The sequence below is a fragment of the Tursiops truncatus genome, chromosome 17, assembly GCF_011762595.2.
Source record: "Tursiops truncatus isolate mTurTru1 chromosome 17, mTurTru1.mat.Y, whole genome shotgun sequence".
In the NCBI taxonomy this organism is placed as follows: Eukaryota; Metazoa; Chordata; class Mammalia; order Artiodactyla; family Delphinidae; genus Tursiops; species Tursiops truncatus.
Window position 1 is genome coordinate 15,687,766 of NC_047050.1, and position 23,413 is coordinate 15,711,178.

The 23,413-nt window shown below is 40.5% G+C and overlaps 1 protein-coding gene across 1 annotated transcript in view; it reads right to left on the reverse strand.

The window, feature by feature from the left end:
• The window catches only part of EYA1 (EYA transcriptional coactivator and phosphatase 1), a 159,307-nt gene that overhangs the window by 16,604 nt on the left and 119,290 nt on the right, over positions 1–23,413 (reverse strand). Inside the window, exons 13-16 of the mRNA XM_019925191.3 lie at positions 3,915–3,973; positions 3,644–3,804; positions 2,604–2,718; positions 2,367–2,488 (exon numbers count right to left, since the gene is read on the reverse strand). Of these exons, the coding sequence (XP_019780750.1) occupies positions 2,367–2,488; positions 2,604–2,718; positions 3,644–3,804; positions 3,915–3,973 (457 nt within the window). The remainder of the gene's footprint in view (positions 1–2,366; positions 2,489–2,603; positions 2,719–3,643; positions 3,805–3,914; positions 3,974–23,413) is intronic.

The following is a 23,413-nucleotide window of genomic DNA, read 5'->3' on the forward strand; positions in this document are numbered from 1 at the left end:
TAGATCTCATTTGATGGCAAAACTAGCAGCAACTTACAGGAGTTTCAATCCCTACTTTTTTTTTATTAGAAATATGGAAAAGTGATTCTACCTATGGTTTTGAGATCGTTTCTACCACCGTACAGTTTTTAAATCAAATTTTTATTCTAGACTGAAAACAATTAAACAAGTCCAATATGGCAAACAAAATGCCCATTAAAAAATACTTTCTTGATTGTTATTGCAACTTCCTATTATCCTCACATTTTCAAATTATTTGGGATTAAAGTTCAATGTGCATGACGTGTAATACGCTAATTGTTCTTTTCTTCTGGGAAGTTAAGTGCTATCCCTTCTGTATTATATGCTCATTTGGAATATGTTCTTTCTTTCATGTGCTGATAAACCTTTCCCTTGGATCCTTGTTTACAAAACACAATGATTCCTCTTTACTGATACAGATAGAATAAAGACCTGAGTTCGTGGAAACTGATTGCTATTTTATATGACAACATATAAAAATTCAAGTTCTACTGGGCTACTAGGAGTTCTATTTGGTGTACTCCTTTCGTTTTATAAGTATTTTCCAGTATTCTCTCCTTGGCCCTTCTCAGGAGGCATCAGTCATTCTCAAACTCCAACTATTTCCAACTTGACAGGGCTATCTGAATATCCCATAGGTTTTTCAAACTCACATTGGTAAGATCAAACCCTTATTATCTTTGCCATCAAACCTGATTTCCCCATCAGCTAACAGTGTCACTGCTGACCCAGTTGCCTAAAAGAAACCTCTGTGTCAGCCTTCTTCTGAATAAACAACCATTTATTCACCCACTTCATTCAACACTGATTGAGTACCTACCATGTGCTGGGCCCTGTAGCCACCATGATGAGTGAGATGGACAGACTCAGTTATCAAGGAGACTATGAACAAATAACTGAACAAGCAACTTTTTAGGGACAATTTAGTAAGTTCTTTGAAGGAGAAGTGCAAGCCAAACAGATAGGGGTTCTGTTTTGCACCTTTTTCTTTAGCCAGGAACAACCTTCTTTCCACCTACCAGGATACTCATCCTCCTTTCCTAGGACTCATGTACATAACATTCATCTCATTAGGGCAACATACGAGGCCACTTATGATAAGACCCAAGTCTACCTTTCCAGCATCAGCTTCCCATGGGCATTGCACATTAGTCACCCCGGACGACTCACAGGTCCCTCAGCAGGGAACACATTTTAATTCCTCTGTCACTTTGTTCTCACTAGCCATCTGCCTAGTAAACTCTTATTTACCCTTCTCTACCCAGCTCAAATGTCCTATCTTCCCTTTACTCTTAACTGACACGTGCCCTCTGCTGCCTCCTGGGTGGCAGTGAATGCTCTCCCATTGAAGTGCACATTTGGGCACTTAGTGGTAGGACCCCTTAGGCTGTGGAAGGGAGCCTGCTGGACCTTGGAATCAGAGAGATCTACTTTGACCTTAACTTTACTAGCTGTTAACTTGAACAATTAAGTCTCTGAGCTTTAGTTTTCTCAGCTGAGAAATGGAAAGGCTTCAAAGACTGACTTTAATATGTAAAATGTTTAGTACAATTCTGAGCATCTAGTAGATACTTGATAAATGCTTATTTACATACTACTTTGTCATATTATAGTTATTCTGATGTCTGCTTCCTCTGCTAGAGATAATGAACTCCCTAAGGAAAGAGCCATGTCTTCCTTTTATCCCTACTTCTGTTTTGTCTTGGTTTATATCTTAACTAAATTTCCCATTAGTCTTCTTTCCCAACTACATTTCCTTCTTGCAAGAATTTAATTTTTTTGATCCCCACAACAGAAATGGGAACTCAATCATTGTAAAATGTTGTAAAATATGGTGAAAAAAATAGTTGTAAAATAAGGTGAAAAAAATGTTGTAAAATAAGGTGAAATGTTGTAAAATAAGGTGAAAAAAATAGTTCCAGTAACAATAATTTATTATTAGAGTTGTTTAATTAAAGCTGCTATTAGCTATTTAATTTCTCCTTTGTATATTTCTATACAACTACTTGTTTAAGCTTATAAAATATTTTCATTGATGTTGCCTAAGAGAATAAAAATAAGATAATACTCTAGAAGTGATGCTAAGTTGCCTATAGCTAAAACGCATAGGTTTTAATGTTCGCCAGTAAAGTAAAATTTTCTGAGTTCAACTACATGGATCGTGCTTTATATTTCTCTTGATATCTAAAGCCAATTTTGACAATAAAATGCGTTAAATCGTTCTTCTAGTTTTCTGATATTTGGCATTCTGAAAAAAGTAGTCCTGTTTATTGTCTTTCATTTTTACTAGCCTGAAAGCAAAGGGTTGACTGTTAAATAAATAAATAAATTAAAAAGCAGCTTACCAATTTTAGTTGCACTGTAAATATTTTCTATGGGAAATACAATTCCTAATCCATACAGCAGGACTTTCGCCAATGCTGGGATAAGCTGAGTAGTTGTTACTAAAATATTAACACAGTTCGTCCTGTGAGAATACAAAGAAAAAAAAAGACAGTTGAAAATTAAATCTCCAAAATGAACAAGCACAGCTCGTTTTCAGGCAAAGGCACTTTGTATGAAGTGACCTGGGGAGAACTTACCGGGAGTGAATGAGTGTGAGAGCTTTCAGGGCCAGTGTCAACCAGGAGTCTGTCAGGGCTTCAATCTCGGCCCTCAGCTGCAACCAGGCTTCCCTCTTAGCTGGACCAAGCAGACCTGTGGATTTAAAAGCACATGAACTACTTCCTCACTAACGTGTCTCGTCAACTTTATAAACAGTAAACACTTAAAACTACTCGAATACTACCCTCAAGCTTTATAATATACTAAGCAATTTTTCACATTATCATTCATTTGACAAATATTTCGCACTGTGGGGAACATATATTGGTTTTGCACTCCTAGCGTCCTTCTTCTGGCTACAGACGTCATCTCTTCTTTTGGGGGAGCCTACTCTCCCCCATTCCCCAACCATGAAGATTGAGCAGAGCAGACCCTACCCTCTGGCTCCCAGAATAGCCATATGTCCTCAGCTTGGCCAGTGAAAGGCTGTTTTGGAACTTTTGCTCAATCTATTGGGAAAGACACTTCCCACCCCATGGAGGCGCTAGACTGGTAGCATATAAGCCTGGGTCTACTGGTAGGCACATTTGCCACCTTTCGGGAGGCGGTAATTTTCCAAAGGAAATTACAGGCCAAAGATTACTGATTGCATCATCTGAGCATCTGGATTTAGCCATGCCAGAAACCAACACCACCTAAACTTTTCATTAGGTCAATATGTTCCTTTTCATACCAAAGCCATTTTGAACCACAATCAAAAGATCCAAGCTAATGCAAACATCTACCCGGTAGAAGGAGCTTTATGATTCGTCTTAAGTCCTTTAGGCAGGAGGTCAAGAAACTTACTCCAGGTCACACCACTACTAAGGAATGGAGCGAGGACTAGACTAGCCTGGCCAGGGCAGCTGGCTCTAGTCTGTTACTTCAGTCACAGCAGAATAATCACTGGTTAGATGAAACGGCTCTCAAAAAAAGCTGTTCTATCCAAAAAAGTGTGATGTAAAAGTGTGTGGTACTTTGAGCATCGTATCAAGACTATCTTAACTAACCCAGTAACCTACTGGTGATAGTCACTTGCCTCCAACATTATTTTTGTAGGTATTGTAGATCTCTTTTACTCGTCTGTAACGGAAGGCCAACTTTCTCATCCAGTCTACGCCGCCACGCACACCGGTTGCCAAGCATAAATTAGCGCTGGTTGCCGCAGCAGGAAAGCCATCTGTTCCAAAGTTATATGTGCTATTTAGATGCAAGAAAAGCCCAAAGTTAACCAAACAGAAAGTTCATCTTAATAAGCTGAGCAATTAAGCTATAACATGGAGCCCATCACTTCCCATTCATGGGCTCACCTTAGGTCTTGTCCATTGTCATCCGAAGAGACATCATCTATATGAACTTGGTCACATTCCTAAAATGCAATGAAAATGATACATGTTAATTTTCAAAAAGCATCTACATTTATCTACATTTTTTGGAGGGGGGAAAATCCACACAAGCCTGTTTAAAAAAAAAAAAGCCCAAACACTGTAATTGGAGTGTTTTCCAACCACGGCAATCAGTAGGTGGCAGTCTAGTTAAATTGACATTTTTACCTACTTCGGGTCTTTTTACAATATAAGAAACCAGCAATGTCATTAAGGACTACTGTTATTCAGGTTCAGAAAACACATTTTTGTGTTTAGAAAGGAAAGTGATTGATTGAAAACAATTAGCATATGTGTTTCATAAACCTCAGGTACCTGAAGACATCGTGCTGCTCCGAGCTGATGCAGTCAATGCCGAAGCGTAACTGAAACCAGACATTTCGGTAAATCTAACATGCTAGAAAAATTAAACCTGATGCTAACTGCCAATGAAATTATGACCTCTGATTGCTGTCGAGCCACACACCAACACAGCCTGAGGCCAGCGTGTGGAGGAGCCCAGACTAGAAAATCTGTTACTGGTTTGCCATTGATTTGAGAGATGCAAGTTTTATTCTGTGTGTGTGTGTGTGTGTGTGTGTGTGTGTGCGCGCGTGTGTGCGCGTGTGTGTGTGCGTGTGTAGGAAAAAAGCATGGGAGACTTCACAACCTAAATAAAAATAATCAAACCACGAGGTGTTTTTTTACTGTTTTTAAAACTTTTTAACTTTTTTTACCTGTTTCACTATTATTACATATTCATTTTAAATATCGGATTGATGAGTTGATTATAGAATAATACGAGTTGAACAGACCTGATTTTAAAATCCCAATCCATGTGTAAAGTGTTTAGAATAGGAAGTGTAACTGTGGGTTAAAGCTCAGTTGGACGGGTTCACGTTGATACACCTGCTCACATATAAGCACGCCCACATCTTACTGCTGTGTCCCCAGCCCCCAGCATCATTGTGGGAAGAGCAGACACTCAGTAAACGTTTGTTGAACAAATGAAGGCAAACTAATTTGGAGACAGACACGGTCCCTAGTCCAGAAACGAGTAACACACACTTGGCATGCTTTACTGTTTTCAGTTATGATTCTCCTCTTGGCAGTCAGCCTCCAGGTACCCCAGAGGCCGTTCTGACACTTATTTCCATTAAAAGTTTTAGTTAAAAAAATTTTAAAAGAATTTTTCAGGCGTGCATCCTGTATTTTAAAAATGTTCTTCAGACTAAAGCTCTGGTTATCTTTCCTATAGAGTTAATTTTATAGAATCTAGCCTATCTGTCCCTCTAATGCTTCACATCCAATGTATAACAAGATGCCATAGGTAAGCACCACAGGAATAGAAGGTGTATTTTTATGTTGCTGGTTCCTTCTGAACAAATTCTTTTCTCTCCATGGATTTGTGAGGAAAGGAGCAGGAGATAGAAGTGGAAAGAAACTCAAACCAGCTGTTGCTTAACAGAATTAAAATCCTGACCCCCCAACCTCTTCTTTCTAAAGCATCTATTTTCCAGGCAACCCTCTCCCAGCAAGCAGCCAGTTCCAAGGAGGAAAGGACTTTGACCTTGTAACCCTCCCCTGCTCTCCCAGGTCCGTAACCCCAGATAAGAAAAAAAAAAAAGAATAAAAGTCTAGGAGGCCTCACAGGCAGGACTGTGAATTTCACATTTAAAAAAACAGGTCATTCCTGCAAAACATGTTTGGAAACTTCTCAGAGTTATTCATTATACATAATTCGGAGGGTGAAAGATGAATGATAGTTGTGTTTTTTCAACAACGTACTTATTCTGGGTTTAAAGAATTACTAAATCATGACTTTCTGCTATCTAGCCATTTATCTAGCCAGAAATACAAAAATTACGCTGTTGGTAAACTACTCTTTTAGGGTGCATGGTTAGTTACAAGACAAACAAATGCAGAAAAGTGTACTCCCCGCAAACAAACAAAAACCCCTAAAGCCTTAGCGCCGCAGTGGAGGATTTTTCTCTCTTGGGAGAGAGAACGGAGAGGAGGAGGAAGTTGAGAAATTAGAAGAGGAAAAGATATGTTAAAGCGAATTTAATTCAAGGAATCAACGGTGACCTAAAGTTACTTGGTTAACTCTAGGGGTGGGAGGAATTCTTTGCAAAAACAGGGTGTTAAGAGGCTTTTCTTAAGCTAATGCTCTTGAAAATCTCCATTACTAACAGAGCAGCCGTTATCTTCTAATGACTGTTGATGACTCTACCGTGGCTATTGTCCATCCACATCCTGTATTTGTTTTCTCCTGCCAGCTTTCCTTAAGACTTTTTGTTCCCAGGCTGAGGCCCTCATTTGAAGTATTGTTCAATATCTTGGTTCGCGCTAAGTGTCAACAGCTTCCAGCTTTTTTAACTGCAGATAACCAAACTCACTTCACGGTGATTTGATTAAAGCAAAGTTTGGCGTGGTGGCAACAAGGAAATCCCGCTCGTTAGCTGGAGAATTTTTGTAGAACAATTTTAATCAAAATAGATTTAAAAAATCAAGAGCATTTTTTAAAAGAGCCTGGTTAGCACTTTTAGGAATTAAAACATCGTTAAAATGTCTATGTAAAATGTGTTTTTGGAATGGGTGCTCATTTTACTTAACAATAGACAAGTACTATGTTGCACAGACTTGGAATTGATAAGCTACATATTAAAGATGCATCCTCGCTGAGTCTCTGTACGAGTTTACAAATAATGGTATAAATGTCTTGGGAAGCAAGCTATGTATTTTAAAAAAATTTTAATGAGAAACTATAATATTACTTTTGATGCTTACCTATGAAAAACGTTAATTCCTTAAAGAATGGAGAGCATTAAGATACTGAAAGATCATTTCATTTCCCAGCAGAGCCCTGTTACATGTGAACTTGTGCTAAGTGTCTTCACCCTCAAATTAGAAACTGCAGTTCCCTACATTCTGATATCCTGCAGTTGTCTCCTCTGTGGGGATGAGGCTCCCCTTCTCCCACTTTTCAGAAGCCATCTAGCTTTTTGTTTGTCTTCCTAAGAGCCTAATTTGAGGTTTTCATTTTTGCTTTCCAAATTTGGTTGCTTTTAGTTTCCAAATTTGTCATAAACCGAGACAATTCGGTAACTGAGGGAGGGAGCAGAGGGGGCTCTGCACCCACTGAAACAACAACAGCAACAAAGTTTAAATCCCCCACTGGTAGACACAGAAGACAATAATGGAAGCTTTCTGTATTTTCACGTCCCAAAATATATCCCTACAAGCCCTAATTTAATGCTTAATACGCAGAGTGCAGATATATAGAAGTCCACAAGAAAATACGTTTTTATTCCCAAAAGACTGAATGTGCTGAAAATGTACTTTTGAAATAAACTTCCAAAAAGTATGTGATAGGATTTTAAGGAGTATGTCATTACCGAATCCAAGTCTTGGGGTGGCATCCACACGGGGGGCTCCCACTGCCAGCTCAGCCAATTGAGCATATTTCATGCATTAATCAGTCCTACTGAGACTTGAGATGCCTAAGGGACCCCTAGCATATATGGGTGTCAGGCTTGGGGTCTCACCTGGGGACACAGAGTAGTGATTTTCTGGACTCCTGGCAGACTTTGCACTCAATACCCATCCAAGCAGGCTAATGGATGGCTTGGATTTAAAAGGTGATCATTTATTTATTCATGTGTCTGATCATTTATTAAGGGGTGGCTGTTCTGGGTATTGTTCTAGATGCTAAGGATACACCACTTAACACAAAAATCCTTACCATCTTGGAACTAACATTCTAGTTGGGAGAGACACCCGAACAAGAAAATATGCAAAATGTACAATCAGACAGTAATAAGTGCTAAGGAGAAAAAATACAGCAGGCGAGGGGAATATGCAAGGCTGTGGTGCTATCTGGGGAAAGAGCTTTGCAGGCCAAGGAAAGAGCACGTTCAAAGGCCCTGAGGCAGGAGGGGAAGAGTTACATGGGCAGGCAGGTGGCAAGCGGAGGAGCTGGCTCTGCCTTGGAAGTAGCATCAAGTTATCAGTCCCTGCCCTCAAGGCACCTACAGTTTAGCAGGAGGGCCAGAAGTTAATTTAACCAGCTACACATGTGCTAAGTTAATTACACTTGTGGTAAATGCTGCAGAACCCCCCTGGAATCCAAAGGACTATCCTCTTGGAGAACAGGGAACCCTCCTGCACTGTTGGTGGGAATGTTAAGTTGGTACAGCCACTATGGAGAACAGTATGGAGGTTCCTCAGAAAACTAAAAATAGAACTACCATATGATCCAGCAATCCCACTCCTGGGAATATACCTGGACAATACTATAATTCAAAAAGATACATGCGCCCCTATGTTCATAGCAGCACTGTTCACAATAGCCAAAACATGGAAACAACCTAAATGTCCATCGACAGATGAATGGATAAGGAAGGTGTGGTACCTATATACAATGGATACTACTCAGCCATAAAAAAGAATGAAATAATGCCATTTGCAGCAACATGAATGCAATTGGAGATTATCATACTAAATGAAGTCAGAAAGAGAAGGACAAATATATGATATCACTCATATGTGGAACCTAAAATATGGCACAAATGAACCTATCTACAAATGAACAGAGGCAGACTCATAGACATGGAGAAGAGACTTGTGGTTGCCCAGGGTTGGGGGAGGGGGAGGGAGAGGGCTGGATTGGGAGTTTGGGTTGGTAGATACAAACTTACGTTTGGAATGGATAGACAACAAGGTCCTAATGTATAGCACAGGGAACTATATTGAATATCCTATGATCAAACATAATGGAAAAGAGTATAAAAAAAGAATGTATAGATGTACATGTTTCCCAAAAAATAAATAAATAAAAACAAGGGACTATCCTCTTGCTGAATGGTGGAATTCTGTTTAGTCCAAGAGGGTTGCAGAGCTCTGAAAAACTGAAATTATAGTTTGCTAGATCAGAGAGGGACAGCCTGGCCCACTGTTAATTCTGGTTGCTTTTGTGATTAAAGTAATCAAATACAGACATACATGGTGGACAGCTAGAGGTGGTTCACAATCGCTGAAGCTGCGGTAACAGAAACAAAACATAGCTTTTTGATCCCAGACTGTCAACGCCGGTCCTCTACTTTTGAATGGCTGTGGGGTGGAGTAGGGGAAGGTGGCACTTTTGGGGCAAGCCATCCTTCTCTCTAGGAAATACCCTAGACTTAGAGATGCAAAGGGACTCTGTACAGTTAGTGAGCAGGTCCCAGAGGTGAGAGGGAAGGTTCTTGGACATAGTTTCTTTTGCCCCCCAAATTATAGATGTGAGAATTAATGTGGGACTGGAAAGGGATCAAGAGGTGGGCAAAGAGTTATTTGTTGTTCATGGCTTTCCAAAGGCATGTCAAAATCAGTATTTTTGCGTAAAGGCTCTGCGTCACGTCAATCCTAAAGGAATATATAATTAACATTTTTAGTTAACCAGTTTTCACACATACCCACACCTCACAAAGAGATTCCAAGGAAGAGTCAGGCCAGTGCTGGGCACAGTTGTGATTAACCTTCACTAGGAAAATTTCACAATACCGAATTAGATATTGCTAACGCATTTGGCCCACTGTTGCCATCCTGAGCTCAGTCCCTCCCTTTTCAAAAGTCCTAAAGCACCATCCGTTGACATTCGGTTACCAAAGTGTCCCGTGTTGACACTTCGTGTCCCGCAAAGAGCGTATTCCTCCTTCCCTCAAAGTGACGGCGAGCGACTCTGAGTCGTTTCTTATACTTCTGTGGAGTTCCTGCAGAGGCAGGCCCACGGTTTCTCTTATACAGACTCCTATTTCTTGTTGAGTTGAATTACTGTTATTTGTGTAGAACACAAAATAGTATTTAATGTTATAACCCATTTTATAGATGCAAATAAATGAAGATTCAGAAAAGTTAAATAACCTAAGTGCTGAGACACTTATACAGGTCTCTGACCCCCATTCACTGTTTCTTCCCGGGATCCCTGGATTTCACACAGTGTAGACAGGTGGCCACGACCTGGGCCACTGGCGCCTCGCCCGTTGTTTCACGTTTAGGGGACCCCTGCTCCAGGATGCATCCTCCCCTTCGTCTGCCCCACACCCACCTGGGTCCAGAGTTTGTCACCACAGCCCCTCTCCCAGCCCGGAGCTCGGCATGTGAGTCCTCCATTCTCCAGTTCAAGCCCCGCCCCTTCATCTCTCCACCATGCCTCCAAATGGCACTCCAGAGAGAAACTTCCGGAAGGAGAGCCATCATGGGAACTGGGGTGGAGGGGACAGGGCACAATGGTAGGCAGGGAGAGCGTAGGTGTTAGTGTGACTTTGACACATGTCCTCATAGGAGCCTTGAAGCCAGGAACAAGGATTTTGGTCACAGTCACGGTAGAGTTGAATGAGGGCAGTTGGCGACGATCAGGGAGGCGTGAGATTGAGCCTACAGGTGCTGGCCTACAGGCTCTGTTCTACCTGAGAGCCTCCTAGGAGCATCCTTTAGATAAACACCACAAACCAAATGACCAAAGTTTACCCTCGCCAAGCTTCAGCTACTCCCGGCCCTCAGCCCAGGCATCTCAGCACTCGTGGGGCTGGATTGTAAAATGCTCACATGCGTGGCTGGGGAAAACTGCCAACGCATGAAGCAGAACTGAATACCAGGTCTAGACTTAGAGATGCACAGGGACTCTGTGCAGTTAGTGAGCAGGTCCCAGAGGTGAGAGGGAAGGTTGGGAGCGGAAGCAAGCCACGTGAGTACCGTCTCACGGCCAGGCGGCAAAGGCACAGTCTCTCTCAGAACTCTGGTTGCACTGTTATTCTGCCTTTTTGGTCCCTTCTGTCATTATTTTTGGCACTGCGACTCAAGCTGACCTTTTTCTGATCCGTCATCATCTCTGGCCTTCCAGGGCCGGGCCACAGACATGTTCTTTTGGACCAAGCCCCGGGAATAACTCCGATTTTGTACAGGGGCTCATATGCAAAATATTAAGTTATGGCAGAATTTTTCTGCAAATATTTATTCTGCTTTGATACCTTAGTGGTTGGACTTTTCCCCCCAAGCCTTTCACTTGTGCCATAATTATGTAAAAATACACCATACCATTCACATTCATTTAGGAAAATTAATAAAAAGAATTAAGACAGTTACAATGGGTCCTATTATCTGTGCCAAGCACAGTGACGTCATCGCCAGGATGTTGAGGCGTTTATACCCCTGAATCCGACACTAGAAACATAAACTCCAAATAAACCTGCAGGCTTTGAATAAACAGAGACACTTAGAAGACTTTGAGGCAGCCTGCATGTTATGAAAGGGAACAATATAAAATTCTTACAAACACGTCTTTGGAGAAGTTGAGTTACAGAAGCCCTGATTCTGCTGACTGAAGCGGTATTTGCTCCATTTCCCAAATTTACCATGAGAAAACGGACACCTTACTGCCGACTAATTGTATCAATAACTTTCTTTACAAAGTAAAGAAGGAAGGAAGAAAGAGTCACCGGAGAACGAGCTATTTTCATTGTCTACATCAGCGAACCTACTGAGACCCCCTGGAGTTGGTGAAGGCCAAGGAAAGGACGGCTGGGTTCTCTCTCCCCACGTCTGTCATCAAGCAGTTACATCCACTGCTCTGACCTCCGCCCCTCCAACGATACAGATACTTGCCTGATACCTTAGACATCTACAAGTTACTAGGAAGTTTTCCTTTTATTCCTAAACATGAAAATGTTTAATTATACAGAGTACAGGAGTATTTCTAGTACTTTAGAGACAACGCATACAAATTGTCTGAAAGCTTTATGTTAACAAGTGATCAGCAGTGCTTGAAAATGTTTAAAAAAAAAAAAAAGACCCCCCCCCCAACCCCGCACCTGTGGATCTGCCCACGCTATCCTCTTTCTCATAGAAAATCTAAATTGTACTGATGGCATTACGGGGTGACCAGTATTTGAGTGACACAGGTTTTAAGGGAGTGATTTCCATGGCGGCTTTTGGAAATAACTCCCGACTGCCTAGATATTTGCATAGCTTTGTTGGAAAAGTAAGGTGAAATGGGTCATCCCTAGAGATTTTCTGTTATTCAGAAGTTCTATGTAGGGGGAAGGAGTGGTCAACAAACAAGTTAATTAATGACAAAGACGTGAAGAATCCTGCTTCTAATTCGCTGACAATTAGAGTCAGCGCTTTGAGCTCGGTGGTTAAGAAATTCTGTCTGTACTGTACAGCACAGGGAACTATATTCAATATCTTGTAATAACCTATAATGGAAAAGAATCTGAAAAAAATATATATGTATAACTGAGTCACTTTGCTATACACCTGAAACTAACGCAACATTGTAAATCAATTATATACTTCAATTAAAAAAAGAAAGAAATTCTGTCTGAGAGTAAATTTGCAGAAGCCAGGGTTTTACTTGCATATTTCGCTCTTTTGCTTTATAAAGGAGGCTGTTCGATCAACGTGCTGTGTATTTAGACTTACTGATGGGGAATAATATGCTTGTAGTGTGCTTTCTATAGGTGTGTTCAAACCCTCACTGCACTTTCAAATGGATGCAATGAGAAGCCATAGAACTGCTGCGTCCCTGTGCCCCTCCCCATGGACTGGCGGCAAGCCTGCAGCGCGGGCCACCTGGAAAGAAGGGTATCCGGGTTGCAGCCCGGTGACTCTGGCGCTCAGCGGCAGGACCTGTCATGCCTGTCTGGGGTGCACCTTGTGACCTGCCGATTGCCTGTGCTACCCCACTACAATGCTTCCTTGCAAAAGAAAAGGGTGCAGATTACCCAGGGCTGAGGCACGGGAGATGAGGAACAAAGGGAGTTTTTGAAATCATTCTGTTTGACAGTTTGGGAAACACCAAGTTAAGGAATTAAAATAGAGCTGGACAAATTTATCTCCACATTCCCACTTTAAACTCGGCACAGCGTCCGTGCCAACGCGTATTTTAAGTCAATGTTTAAATATCCCTATCTGTTTTGATAGGAATAGGATGACACAACTATAGAAGCCAGTAGGAAAACATAAAATAAAAACAGAATTTTGAATCTCAGAAACCGATAAGAGGAATTTTAACATCTATTTTTAAGAGCTGGTAGTAAGATGCAACTTGTGGAGACACGTGCTGTTTTTAATTATTGTTTCTTACTTAGAAAAACAGTATTTTAATATATTTAATGTTACCATACCCTGTAGGGATTATATAAACGAGAGAGAGATTTTACTAGAATCATGTTTACTTTAGCTAGGAGAACTAGGTACCTGGATTCAAAACCCAAGATTTGAATTACAGCAGTTTCAACAAAGGCAAGATATTAACTACTTCAATCTCATTCTGTTTAGATGAATATTCATAAAACATTTAGAGAATAAAATCTTTACTGAAAGTACCTGGAGATGGCATATTAAGGCAAAAGATAAAGCGCTTAAGCTACGTTTTCGTATATGTACGAAGTTATACTAAATATTTAAGATCACTAAATAAAAATTACAGGACTCTCAAGCTTCTTATTAACAATAATTAAAGAAAAGATGAGAGCGTGTTTTTAAATTTGTAATATTTTCTTATAATATTAATTCCTTTAAAAATGTGCTCATTAAAAGTAAGATGTCATGATAATACCACTGCAGCATGCTGCTCGAAGAATCCCAAAGGAATTACATGAAGCTGGTTCCTTCTTAGAGAGTGGTACAGTGTTAATAAATATGTCAGTTTCACTCTGCTTGGAGTTCCTTCTTTCTAACCATGAATACCTTCTTTACCTCACGGTTATATTAAATATATTTGTCTTTATTTACACCCTCCACCTTAGGGTGAGGAAAAGAAAGGCTTACTAATGAAAGCCAGAAAGAATTGAAAATGAGCTTTTAAAATAAAATGGGCTTATTTAAAGTCGTTCAACACTGTGTCTCTAAAAGTAGTGGATTCATTTAATTGATAATTATGGCATATTATTACATTTGATCAAATGATATCAACACATAACTTTCTTTACTTTTTAAAAAATATACAATGAATAAAAAAATAAAGTGACTAAAAAGCACAGAGTGAATGAAAAGGTATACAGTGAATGCCTAATATCTAATGCTACCAGATCCATCTTTTTTTGTTTAAGTTATGTTTTGTGCAAGAGCACAAACTATATTTCAGTGCATTCTATACCCCTACCACGTGATACTATACATAAACAGCTTTGGCCCAAATACACAGCTCCATTTATCATTCAGCTAATACAAAAAGATATGGCATTTTACACATTTGCAGAGAAATCAGTGAAAATGTTTTATACCTTCAAATACAAAAATAGGGCAGTGCATCAATGTTTGATATGTCAAATTGTATTATACAGCTTTTCATTAAAAGATCATACATGTTTTTAATTATATCATGGAACTTAAAATCAAGTAGTAAGATAAAAGACTACAGGCTGACAAGGTACAAAATAATAATTCAGAGCCTTAAAAAAAAGGACAACTCAGCACATATCTAATATAAATGTCATTCTTTGGAATGTCAGGACTACTCTTAAGAATAAGACATTGATTTACTGCTGAACTGATTTCTCCGTTTTCAGTGGGTTTGCCCATCATTTTGCAAACATAATTTGTCATTGGCCACAGTGTTCTTTGTAATTCCTGTTGCCTTTCTTTTAGATTATTCCTGCTGAGAGTATCTACCAAAGAAGAATTTTTCACAGTGACACCAGCTCTAGTCTTGCTGTGAATAACCATATTCTCATAAAAATCATTCTTTTTATTGCAAACCTGCTGCTAGAAGCATGGAAACATACCCAAACCAGGAAACCTTTTATACTTTTCTGTAATCACTTTCTTTTAACCTTCTCTGCCATTTGAAGAAAATTAATCACATACTAATATATTCACGAAGCATTTAACTAGATGTTTTCATTTACATGGAATATTTCTGTTTTGATCACACATAAACCAATGAACTAAAGCTGCAATAATTAAACAGGTCATATTATAAGAGAACTCTTTTTTCCTGAAATAATTTTTCACTCTAAAATTCAATATTTGCAACAAACAGAAGTTCCTGTTTGTTGCTACTGTTACTGTTACTGTTCATGTCTATCGGTTCCTCTTTATTGAACTGCAAACCATATGTCAGGACAATTTTTAAGGACATATTTCAATGTAATTGATTTTTTAAGTGATTCTTTTTTGCAGGGGTGAGGAGTAAAATTTGAAACTTTAAAAGAGATCAATTTATTAATTTTAGTTAACTTTTATCATATAGCCAGATGACTTTATAATGGTAAAAAAGAATCAGTTTTGTGTAAAAGAATGTGTAGCTCGGAATAACATCCTTAGTTCATAAGTGAATAAAAATTCTCCAGGCTGATTTCCTCTGTCGTATAATTATTGCTGACTCCAGAGAGAAAAGTAGGCAGAAACGGACATAGGCACTTAAAAAAAAAAAGTTTCCCCATGAGCTTCAGGAAGGTTCCATCATCACCTTCCCTCACTGTCAGCCCCTCATGGGGGGAGTGAGGACCTCAGAGGAGGCCACTTTCTTACTCAAAAAGTTCTCTCTTCTCTTCCAAGTATCAGTGGGTCTGAAATTCCACCCATGGAAATCATCCCTTTTCAATCTTCTTTTATAAGACAAAGACTTCTGGTAAGGGTAAATGACTTAAGCTCCATTACTTTGGTGTGAACTGTCCTATCTGGTAAGTTTCCTCCAGCATGGGGGCTCTGGTGTGCCCCAAACCAATGGGTGTCAGTAGGGGAGGGGGGAGGGGCAAGTGCCTGAAAACTAAGGAAAAATCTTGTTCATACTCATAGTCTCACTCCCTACAAAACCACCCCTTTTCCCATGAATTATATATTTCAAGCCACAAAGACTATGTTTTGGTTGTTTATATATTATTCAGGAAAACAGTATATTATATACCATTAATATAGCATTAATATGATCTGTGTTACCTCTGGAAAAAATATCTTTAGAAAATATATAGGACACACATTCTGTATTCTTTCATTCATTTTGTCATGTATTCAACTATTTATATACCAGGCACCAAGCACACGAAGATAAACGAGATGCAGAAAATGCCAGTAAGCCTTTATAAACATGGGGAGGGGCTGGAGAGAGAGGGTATAAGTGAGTGTTACTATGATTTTTCTCTCAGAGAAGGAACTAGAATTCTCACAAAGCTACAAGAATGGAACGTGGGATTCATCATGCTTCTCGCCCTTCTCCTTTCAACCCAGCCTGTGCATTAATCACCTTCAGACATAGTTTTCTCAAAGAAGGTTTTGCTCTCCCGGGAAATACGATGGGAGAGCTGGTGGAAATCCTCCAGTTAATCCATTGTGGAGGATTAGCTTCTTGGGGGCAGGTAATACATTTCACTTCTGTTTCTGTCTGTCTCTGCCTTTTAACCAGAAGGTGATCAATAGATGCTTTGGAAAAATTAAATTAGAAATACGTTATATATTCCAGTGCAAATGGGCATTCAAGGGCTTCAATCATGAGACTTAACCTTGCCTATCCAGTGCTGTCTGTCTCTCCTTCACAGCCCATCTGGAGGAGGCACACGCTCCTCTCAGGCCAGCCTCGATCAGCCTGGCCTCCACTTCCCTCTTTCGCCACATAACGGTTGTGTCTATTGCTTGCTGGAATGTCTTCTCTCTCCTTTCTCTCCTGTCAAGGCAAGATTCCTCTGGCAAGCATTTTATTATTATTATTATTTGACCAATAAAACTGATGGATTCTTTTCTTTCTCAACCCTGATGTATGCTCTGGAGCTCACTGTCTGGATAACAGAAGCAACAATCATTAAGAGACACTATGCGTCAGGCACATATATTGCATGCTATGTCCAATCCTCCCTTAAACTCTATATTTGATGGATAAGGAAATGAAGGCTTACACAGATCTGTGTATCCCACCAGGTAATAAATGCTTTGAAGGAAGAGAGAGCTTTTTATGGGTCTTTTTCTCCCTATTTGTATTCTAAGTAGAAACTTATTCCTGCCTGTTCCTTTTCTGTGTGGACCAAGCACATGGACGATACTGAAGGAAACCTTCCAGATTACCTGGCTGCCAGAATTTAATATGAAAAAATGGGGCGACCCAACCAGAAATTAGTTGCTAACATTACTGCATTTTGTCATTGCGGTGTTAAAAATTTAGTAGTTTTATGAAAATAAATTTATTATTTTATCTGATTACAAAAGATACATATTCATGTAGAGAACGCAGGCAAAACACAAAAATATATAAAACAAATAAACTTCAATTCCATCCCTCAGAAGGAGCCAGTCTTAAAATTCTTCCATTGTTCTTCCTGGTCCTACTCACTCAATTATCCATCGTTCTTCACGTTTTTCGTAGAACTTAAATTTTGGCGCGGGATACACACCCAAAAAGCCGGGAGAACCAGATACACGTTTTGTAGCTACTTTCCCCTCCACTCAACAATATGGAATAAACATCTTTTAATATCAATTAATCATCTGTATTATCTTTTAAATTGCTGTATACTATTCCACGTTATGCATGTCTCATATTTCTTTTAACCAAGCGATGGCTGATAGTTTCTAATATTTTCTTAATTCCCTAATATTTAAGGAGGGCAACAACTGTCAATCTTCCTTCCAATTCCATTTTAAGCATCTAAAATAATTAATATTTAATTATTAATTAAATTAATTACTCATTAACAATTAATATTTAAGCATTTTTGTGCATAGAACAGTCATCACTTGATAAATGTTGAAGTGAATGACCACGCTGATGAACAAGCTTAGACAGATTCATGACATTCATTTATCTCTTTAGGCTACATTATACTTTTCCTTACGTGATATTTTTAATCACTCAAATCTCTGAGCCTTGTTCACTATATACCTTCTGCTTAGAACATTCTTCTCTAAAGCCCACCCCACACAGCTCTGTTTATTCCCGTTAATCCTTTGTGACAGTTTCAACAGTCACCCTCATCTTTCTGAGTACTCCTTACCCTGAGCTTATGTGACTTTAAGCACCTTGAGAACATGACTTTCATCTTGTTTACTATCATCCCTAAAAAGTTTTACAAAATTCATTTGTTTCTTAACTCAGATATAAAGTTTAAAAATTTTCTCCTGGATTTTGGAAAAGCCCTTGTCAATTTCCTTCAGGCCTTGGCCAATTATGGGGTATGACTTCTGCTTACGACCATTTGAACAGGTATGTGACTGAAAGTAGAGTGAATTATTCATTTCTGTCATTTTGAATTCAAGTAATTTTCCTTATATTTTAAAGAAAGTAAAGGTTATAATTACTACTTTAAAAGAGAAAATATGATTTCGCCGCACCTCTACATGTTCTTATTATATACATGCTAAATACTATCTTTCAACTGCTAATGTTCCAAGCTACTTACTTTTTGCTTAGTAGAAACATCTTATCTGCAAGTCCAGGGGGACTGCATTAGTATGTGTTTAAAACAAACAATTCCCACCAATTAAAAGGGATGGTATCTTGGATCTAAGAGGTCCCTTTAACTTTTTGACAAAACACCAATACTAGAAGATACTTCTTCGGCCATTATTTGTGAAGAGACAAACAAAATCACCAAATACTGTTGATCAGAAACGGCATCCTCTCCGCCTGCCCCGGCACTCTACCTGCCTTACAAAGGAGTCGCGCACAATTAGCAGCAAGAAGAATCCAGGATTGAGAAAGTTTTTACTTAGAAATGCTGTTAGCATACTGACCTGGCTGAGCCCAGATAGAGGCTCTATTGTAACTGCCCCGAAACGGGAGAAGACTCCAGGGACCACAACTTAAGCACATTTTGGGGAAGTTGAAGTTACAGGCTTTCTCTTGCACTCGTCAATTTTTTTTTTTTTAAAAAGAATTTTTTTTCTCTACTAAGCAAACTTCCTATGAAGGTAAGCGAGTAAAATCTCCCAGATTGAAGATTACTGAGCACCTGTCAAAATGAAGAATCTAAACAGAAAGTCTGTCATAGGTGACACCAACAGGTCAATTTCTCAGGATTTTTAAATAAACTGACAGCCATCGGCCAATTACGTGAAAGCTGCAGTGGCATCTCTATTTGGCAAGAAGGAAAGGCACCCCTGAATACTGAGGCCCAGCGCCATGCACCAGGCATTGGCTGGGGCTCCAGATGACCCTCTCTCCTAACTGCACTGTACCCCTGGGCCACCTCTGACGCTTGCCGGGGTGGATGGGTGAAGGTCGAACATTAGTTTTAAGCGAGACCTGAACTTGCGTCACTTCCAAAGAAGTGTTCGCTCGTTCCTCAGACCACGCTGCCTCCCAGTGGCTTCATCCACAGAATAAAGCCAGTATTTTATAATAACGATAAATGGAATATAACCTTTAAAACTGTGAATCACTATGTTGTACACCTGAAACTTACATATTATTGTAAGTCAATTATACCTCAATAAAAAATAATCAAAAAAGAGACTATGGTAAAACGAGGAAGATAGTTTCACAGGCAGGTCAATTATCAGTTTGCTAGAACGACCACTTTTGCTTTACATACGTTATTTAAGTTTCTGAACAGGGAATCAACAAGCATTTAGATTCTGTGTTTCCAGACAAAAATCTCACAAAGAGATCCCTGCTCTGAGATAATGTTTATCATTCAATACATTCTTCCTGAGAAATCGTAACCAATTTTATGGGTGATGACTTCAAGCTCAATTCTCTCTTCTGAGCTTCAGACCCGCATATACTGCTGCTTGCTGTAGTTTACCTGATGTCCAACACACACTTCAAATTCAACATCTCAAAATCGAACTTAGCATCTTCCTTCCAAAGCCAGCTAGTTGTCCTGGGTTTTCTATCTCTACCTTATTGTTCAGGCCGGAAAGTAAGATTCTTGTTTCCCAGCCCATTACATCAAATCTTTTCTCCCATGCTCTCTAGACGACTTTCTTAAGAGCTCTCCCATCTGCCCCCGTATTCTGTTCCTACAGATGAACCCTGGTGATTCCTAACCTATCTTACTGACACCTCTGACTTCACAATACAATTCATCTCCATAGCAATGCTAAACATTCCTTAGTGATTACCCTTGGCATTCAGTATGACATTCAACTTCCTTAGCAGAGTGTACAAAGCCTCTTATGATCCGGCTTCGGTCTCCCTTTCTGTCTTCTTTATCTCACAACTGCTCTACATGTGCTTCACAACTGCTCTACATGTGCTCTGAGCTTTATATCTACTCAAACTGTTCCTAAATGCCATCCTCTCTCACACCAAACGTTACGTCATGGGGAAGTCATATCTCCTGTCCTCTCTGCCTTGCCACCTCTCTCCCAGGCTGGGTTAGCCACCCTGCCTTGGACTCTATTAAGATCCTTATGTGTCTCTGTCACTGTGGAGATATACTGTGCTCTGTTTTCTTTTTTTTTTTTTTTCGGTACGCGGGCCTCTCATTGTTGCAGCCCCTTCCGTTGCGGAGCACAGGCTCCAGACACGCAGGCCCAGCGGCCATGGCTCACGGGCCCAGCCGCTCCGAGGCATACGGGATCTTCCCGGACCGGGGCATGAACCCGTGTGCCCTGCATCGGCAGGCGGACGCTCAACCACTGCGCCACCAGGGAAGCCCACTGTTTTCTTGCTTTTCTATCTTCACCCCCCATCGTGGCTCTTTGAGGGCAGTGAATATATTTCATCTCTTCTCCTCAATGCCTAGCATAGTGTCCAGAATGGAGTAAGCACGAGTAAGTTTATAGCACTGTAGCTCTTTTTCTGTGCAGTGTAGATACAGGCAGCTAAAATATTTTTGTCTACTCAACAATAGGAATTTACAAGCACATGTCTGTCTGTCCATTATCTGTCTGACAACCTATCTACCTACCCATCTACCTCCAAACCTTTCCAAGACAGATTTTAGCTTGCTTGGTGACCACTAACAGTAGAGTAAGACGTAGTGAGAAACAAAGCTAACAAATAATCCATTAGAGAAAACACGTTCGTTATTGGGATCTGCTGTATGACAACAGTATGTGACAGCACCAACATGCCACTACTTCCTTTATGTTGTTGCAGAGAAATAGCCAGGTCATGGGACACGGCTAGAGAGGTTTGTGCAATGATATTTGGGATCAGAAACCCCTGTTCCCACCTTAGCTTTACCATCACCTAACCAAGTGGCTTTGGGCAAAAATCGCTTCACTTCAACTGTCCACACACGTACACTGGAGATAAGAAGACTGAATTCCCAGTGCTGATGGAGAGTCAAAGTCAATGCTCTGTACTGATGTGAGAAGAGTTTCCCTAAAGCCTGCTGCCCTTCTCCCTCCTATATTGCTTTGTACACAGCAAGGCTCTGCTCCACGCTGCAGACACCACCGGCAAGATCCAGGAGCCACCCTTCAAACATGAAGCAGGAAGAAGACAAGGAAAGGACAACTTACTAGCACAGTCCATGGCCATGAAGCCAGCATCCTCGTTTTCCATGAAGGGACAGCACAGGGTGAGGGAAGCCAGATACAGTAGCTATTTAACTGCCCAAAGGAAACGTCCCCTCTTGGAACTAGGGGTGGGAGGAGCATGTGAATGAGGAAAGAACAAAAGGAGTACAGTACACTGTGATGTGCCTGGGACCATCTGCATTTGCAAACTGAACACCGGCAGAACTTCTGTTGTTTTTCTCGTGTGATTTCTGTTGGAATTCTACACGGGAATTTTGGTGGCAAACCACTTATTATTTCACGCGCTTCATTTCCTAACCACTCCCTAAGTCACCCCCTCTTCTTGCTCCATGGCCCTACTCTCCAGTGTTTTGCATCAAAGATACTCGATAAAGAGTAATAGCAGATTGGACTTCCTTAGTGCCTCCTGTGGGCTAGAGCTAGTTCTATGCACTTAACAGGTATTCGCGTCTTGAGTCTTCACACTGACCCTAGGAGGTGGGTACTATCACCATCCAACTTTACAGATGAGAAATTGAGGCACAGAGGGGTCCCTCAAGAATGAATGAACTTGTGAGTTTAACCTCCAGTACCCCTAGAATTGTAAGATAACACACCACATAAATATAGGGCTTTGAGTCAAGTTGGAATAGTTGAGTCATGATTATTCAACAACTTTCTTATTATAAGAAATGTTAACTATAGAAAAGAAAAAATATAAAGAGAACTTATTGTTTACCTCATGGTAGCGTCATCCCACTATCCAGAGGTAAATCCCTTTTTTACTGTAGAAATTATTTATTTTTTGTAACATTTTTAATGTGGAAAATCGTTTTATCTTCTTTTGGATGTACGCACCTTTTTAGAAAAACCTTAAACTGGATCTACACTGAATATCATTTTATATCGTACCTCTTGCACATCCATGGTGTTTTGCCACTAAAGACTTTGAAAATATGACTTAAAAAAGGATAATATCGGGGCTTCCCTGGTGGCGCAGTGGTTGAGAGTCCGCCTGCCGATGCAGGGGACACGGGTTCGTGCCCCGGTCCGGGAAGATCCCACATGCCGCGGAGCGGCTGGGCCCGTGAGCCATGGCCGCTGAGCCTGCACGTCCGGAGCCTGTGCTGCGCGACGGGAGAGGCCACAACAGTGAGAGGCCCGCGTACCGCAAAAAAAAAAAAAAAAAAAAAAAAAAAAAAAAAAAAAAGGATAATATCAAAGTTTAACTTCTTGGACAATTTCAGTTATTTTTAGGATTTGTGATCAGTCATTTACTTTTAGAAAGTTAATGTTTGCAAATTGTAAAAAGAGTAGGGTTCATTGTAGACTATTACTTTCAAAAATTTGGAAAAAATTAAAAAGACATAGGAGAGCCCTCTGTGTAACCAAATCTGGTGTTAGTGCTTAGGCTTCAACTGGACGAGTCACGGTCCCCGCTCTCAAGGGACTGCCTGGGGGTGGGGTGCAGGTGCAGAAAGAGGTAGACAGAAAATCATAAGATATTACGGGAGGTATCTTTACAGTGAGAACAGCCTCCTCTCCCACTATGGAACCCCAGCTGCCTGCCTGCATCTGTACACCTGCAGAGTCTGCCTGCCTTCTTACTGAAGCCCAACGCTGTACCTGGTGTCCTGAATCCCATCCTCTCCTGCAACCCAAGGACTTCACTCCTTCCGCTGCTCCCTCCCTTTGCCACACCTTGTATCATCTCTACTGGATCATTCCCCCGACCCCCAAACATGTCTAAATATCTTCTATTTTAACACTAACCCACCACCCCTCCCCCCACACACACACCTTGATCCTATGACCCTCTCCACATCCTACCCATCTCTTTGCATTTTGTCATTGTGGAAACTCTCAATCAATCTTTCCTGTTTTCACGGTGTCAACCCTCATCCTCTTTTCAACCCACTCCCATTGGGCTTACGTCTTCCGCTTCACTGAAACGGCGCTTACCAGGGTCATTACCAGCCAACATTCTTGGCAAATCCAACAGCCACTCGACACAGTAGTGCAACCCCCTCATTCCTGAAACACTATTCCCTAGATTTCTG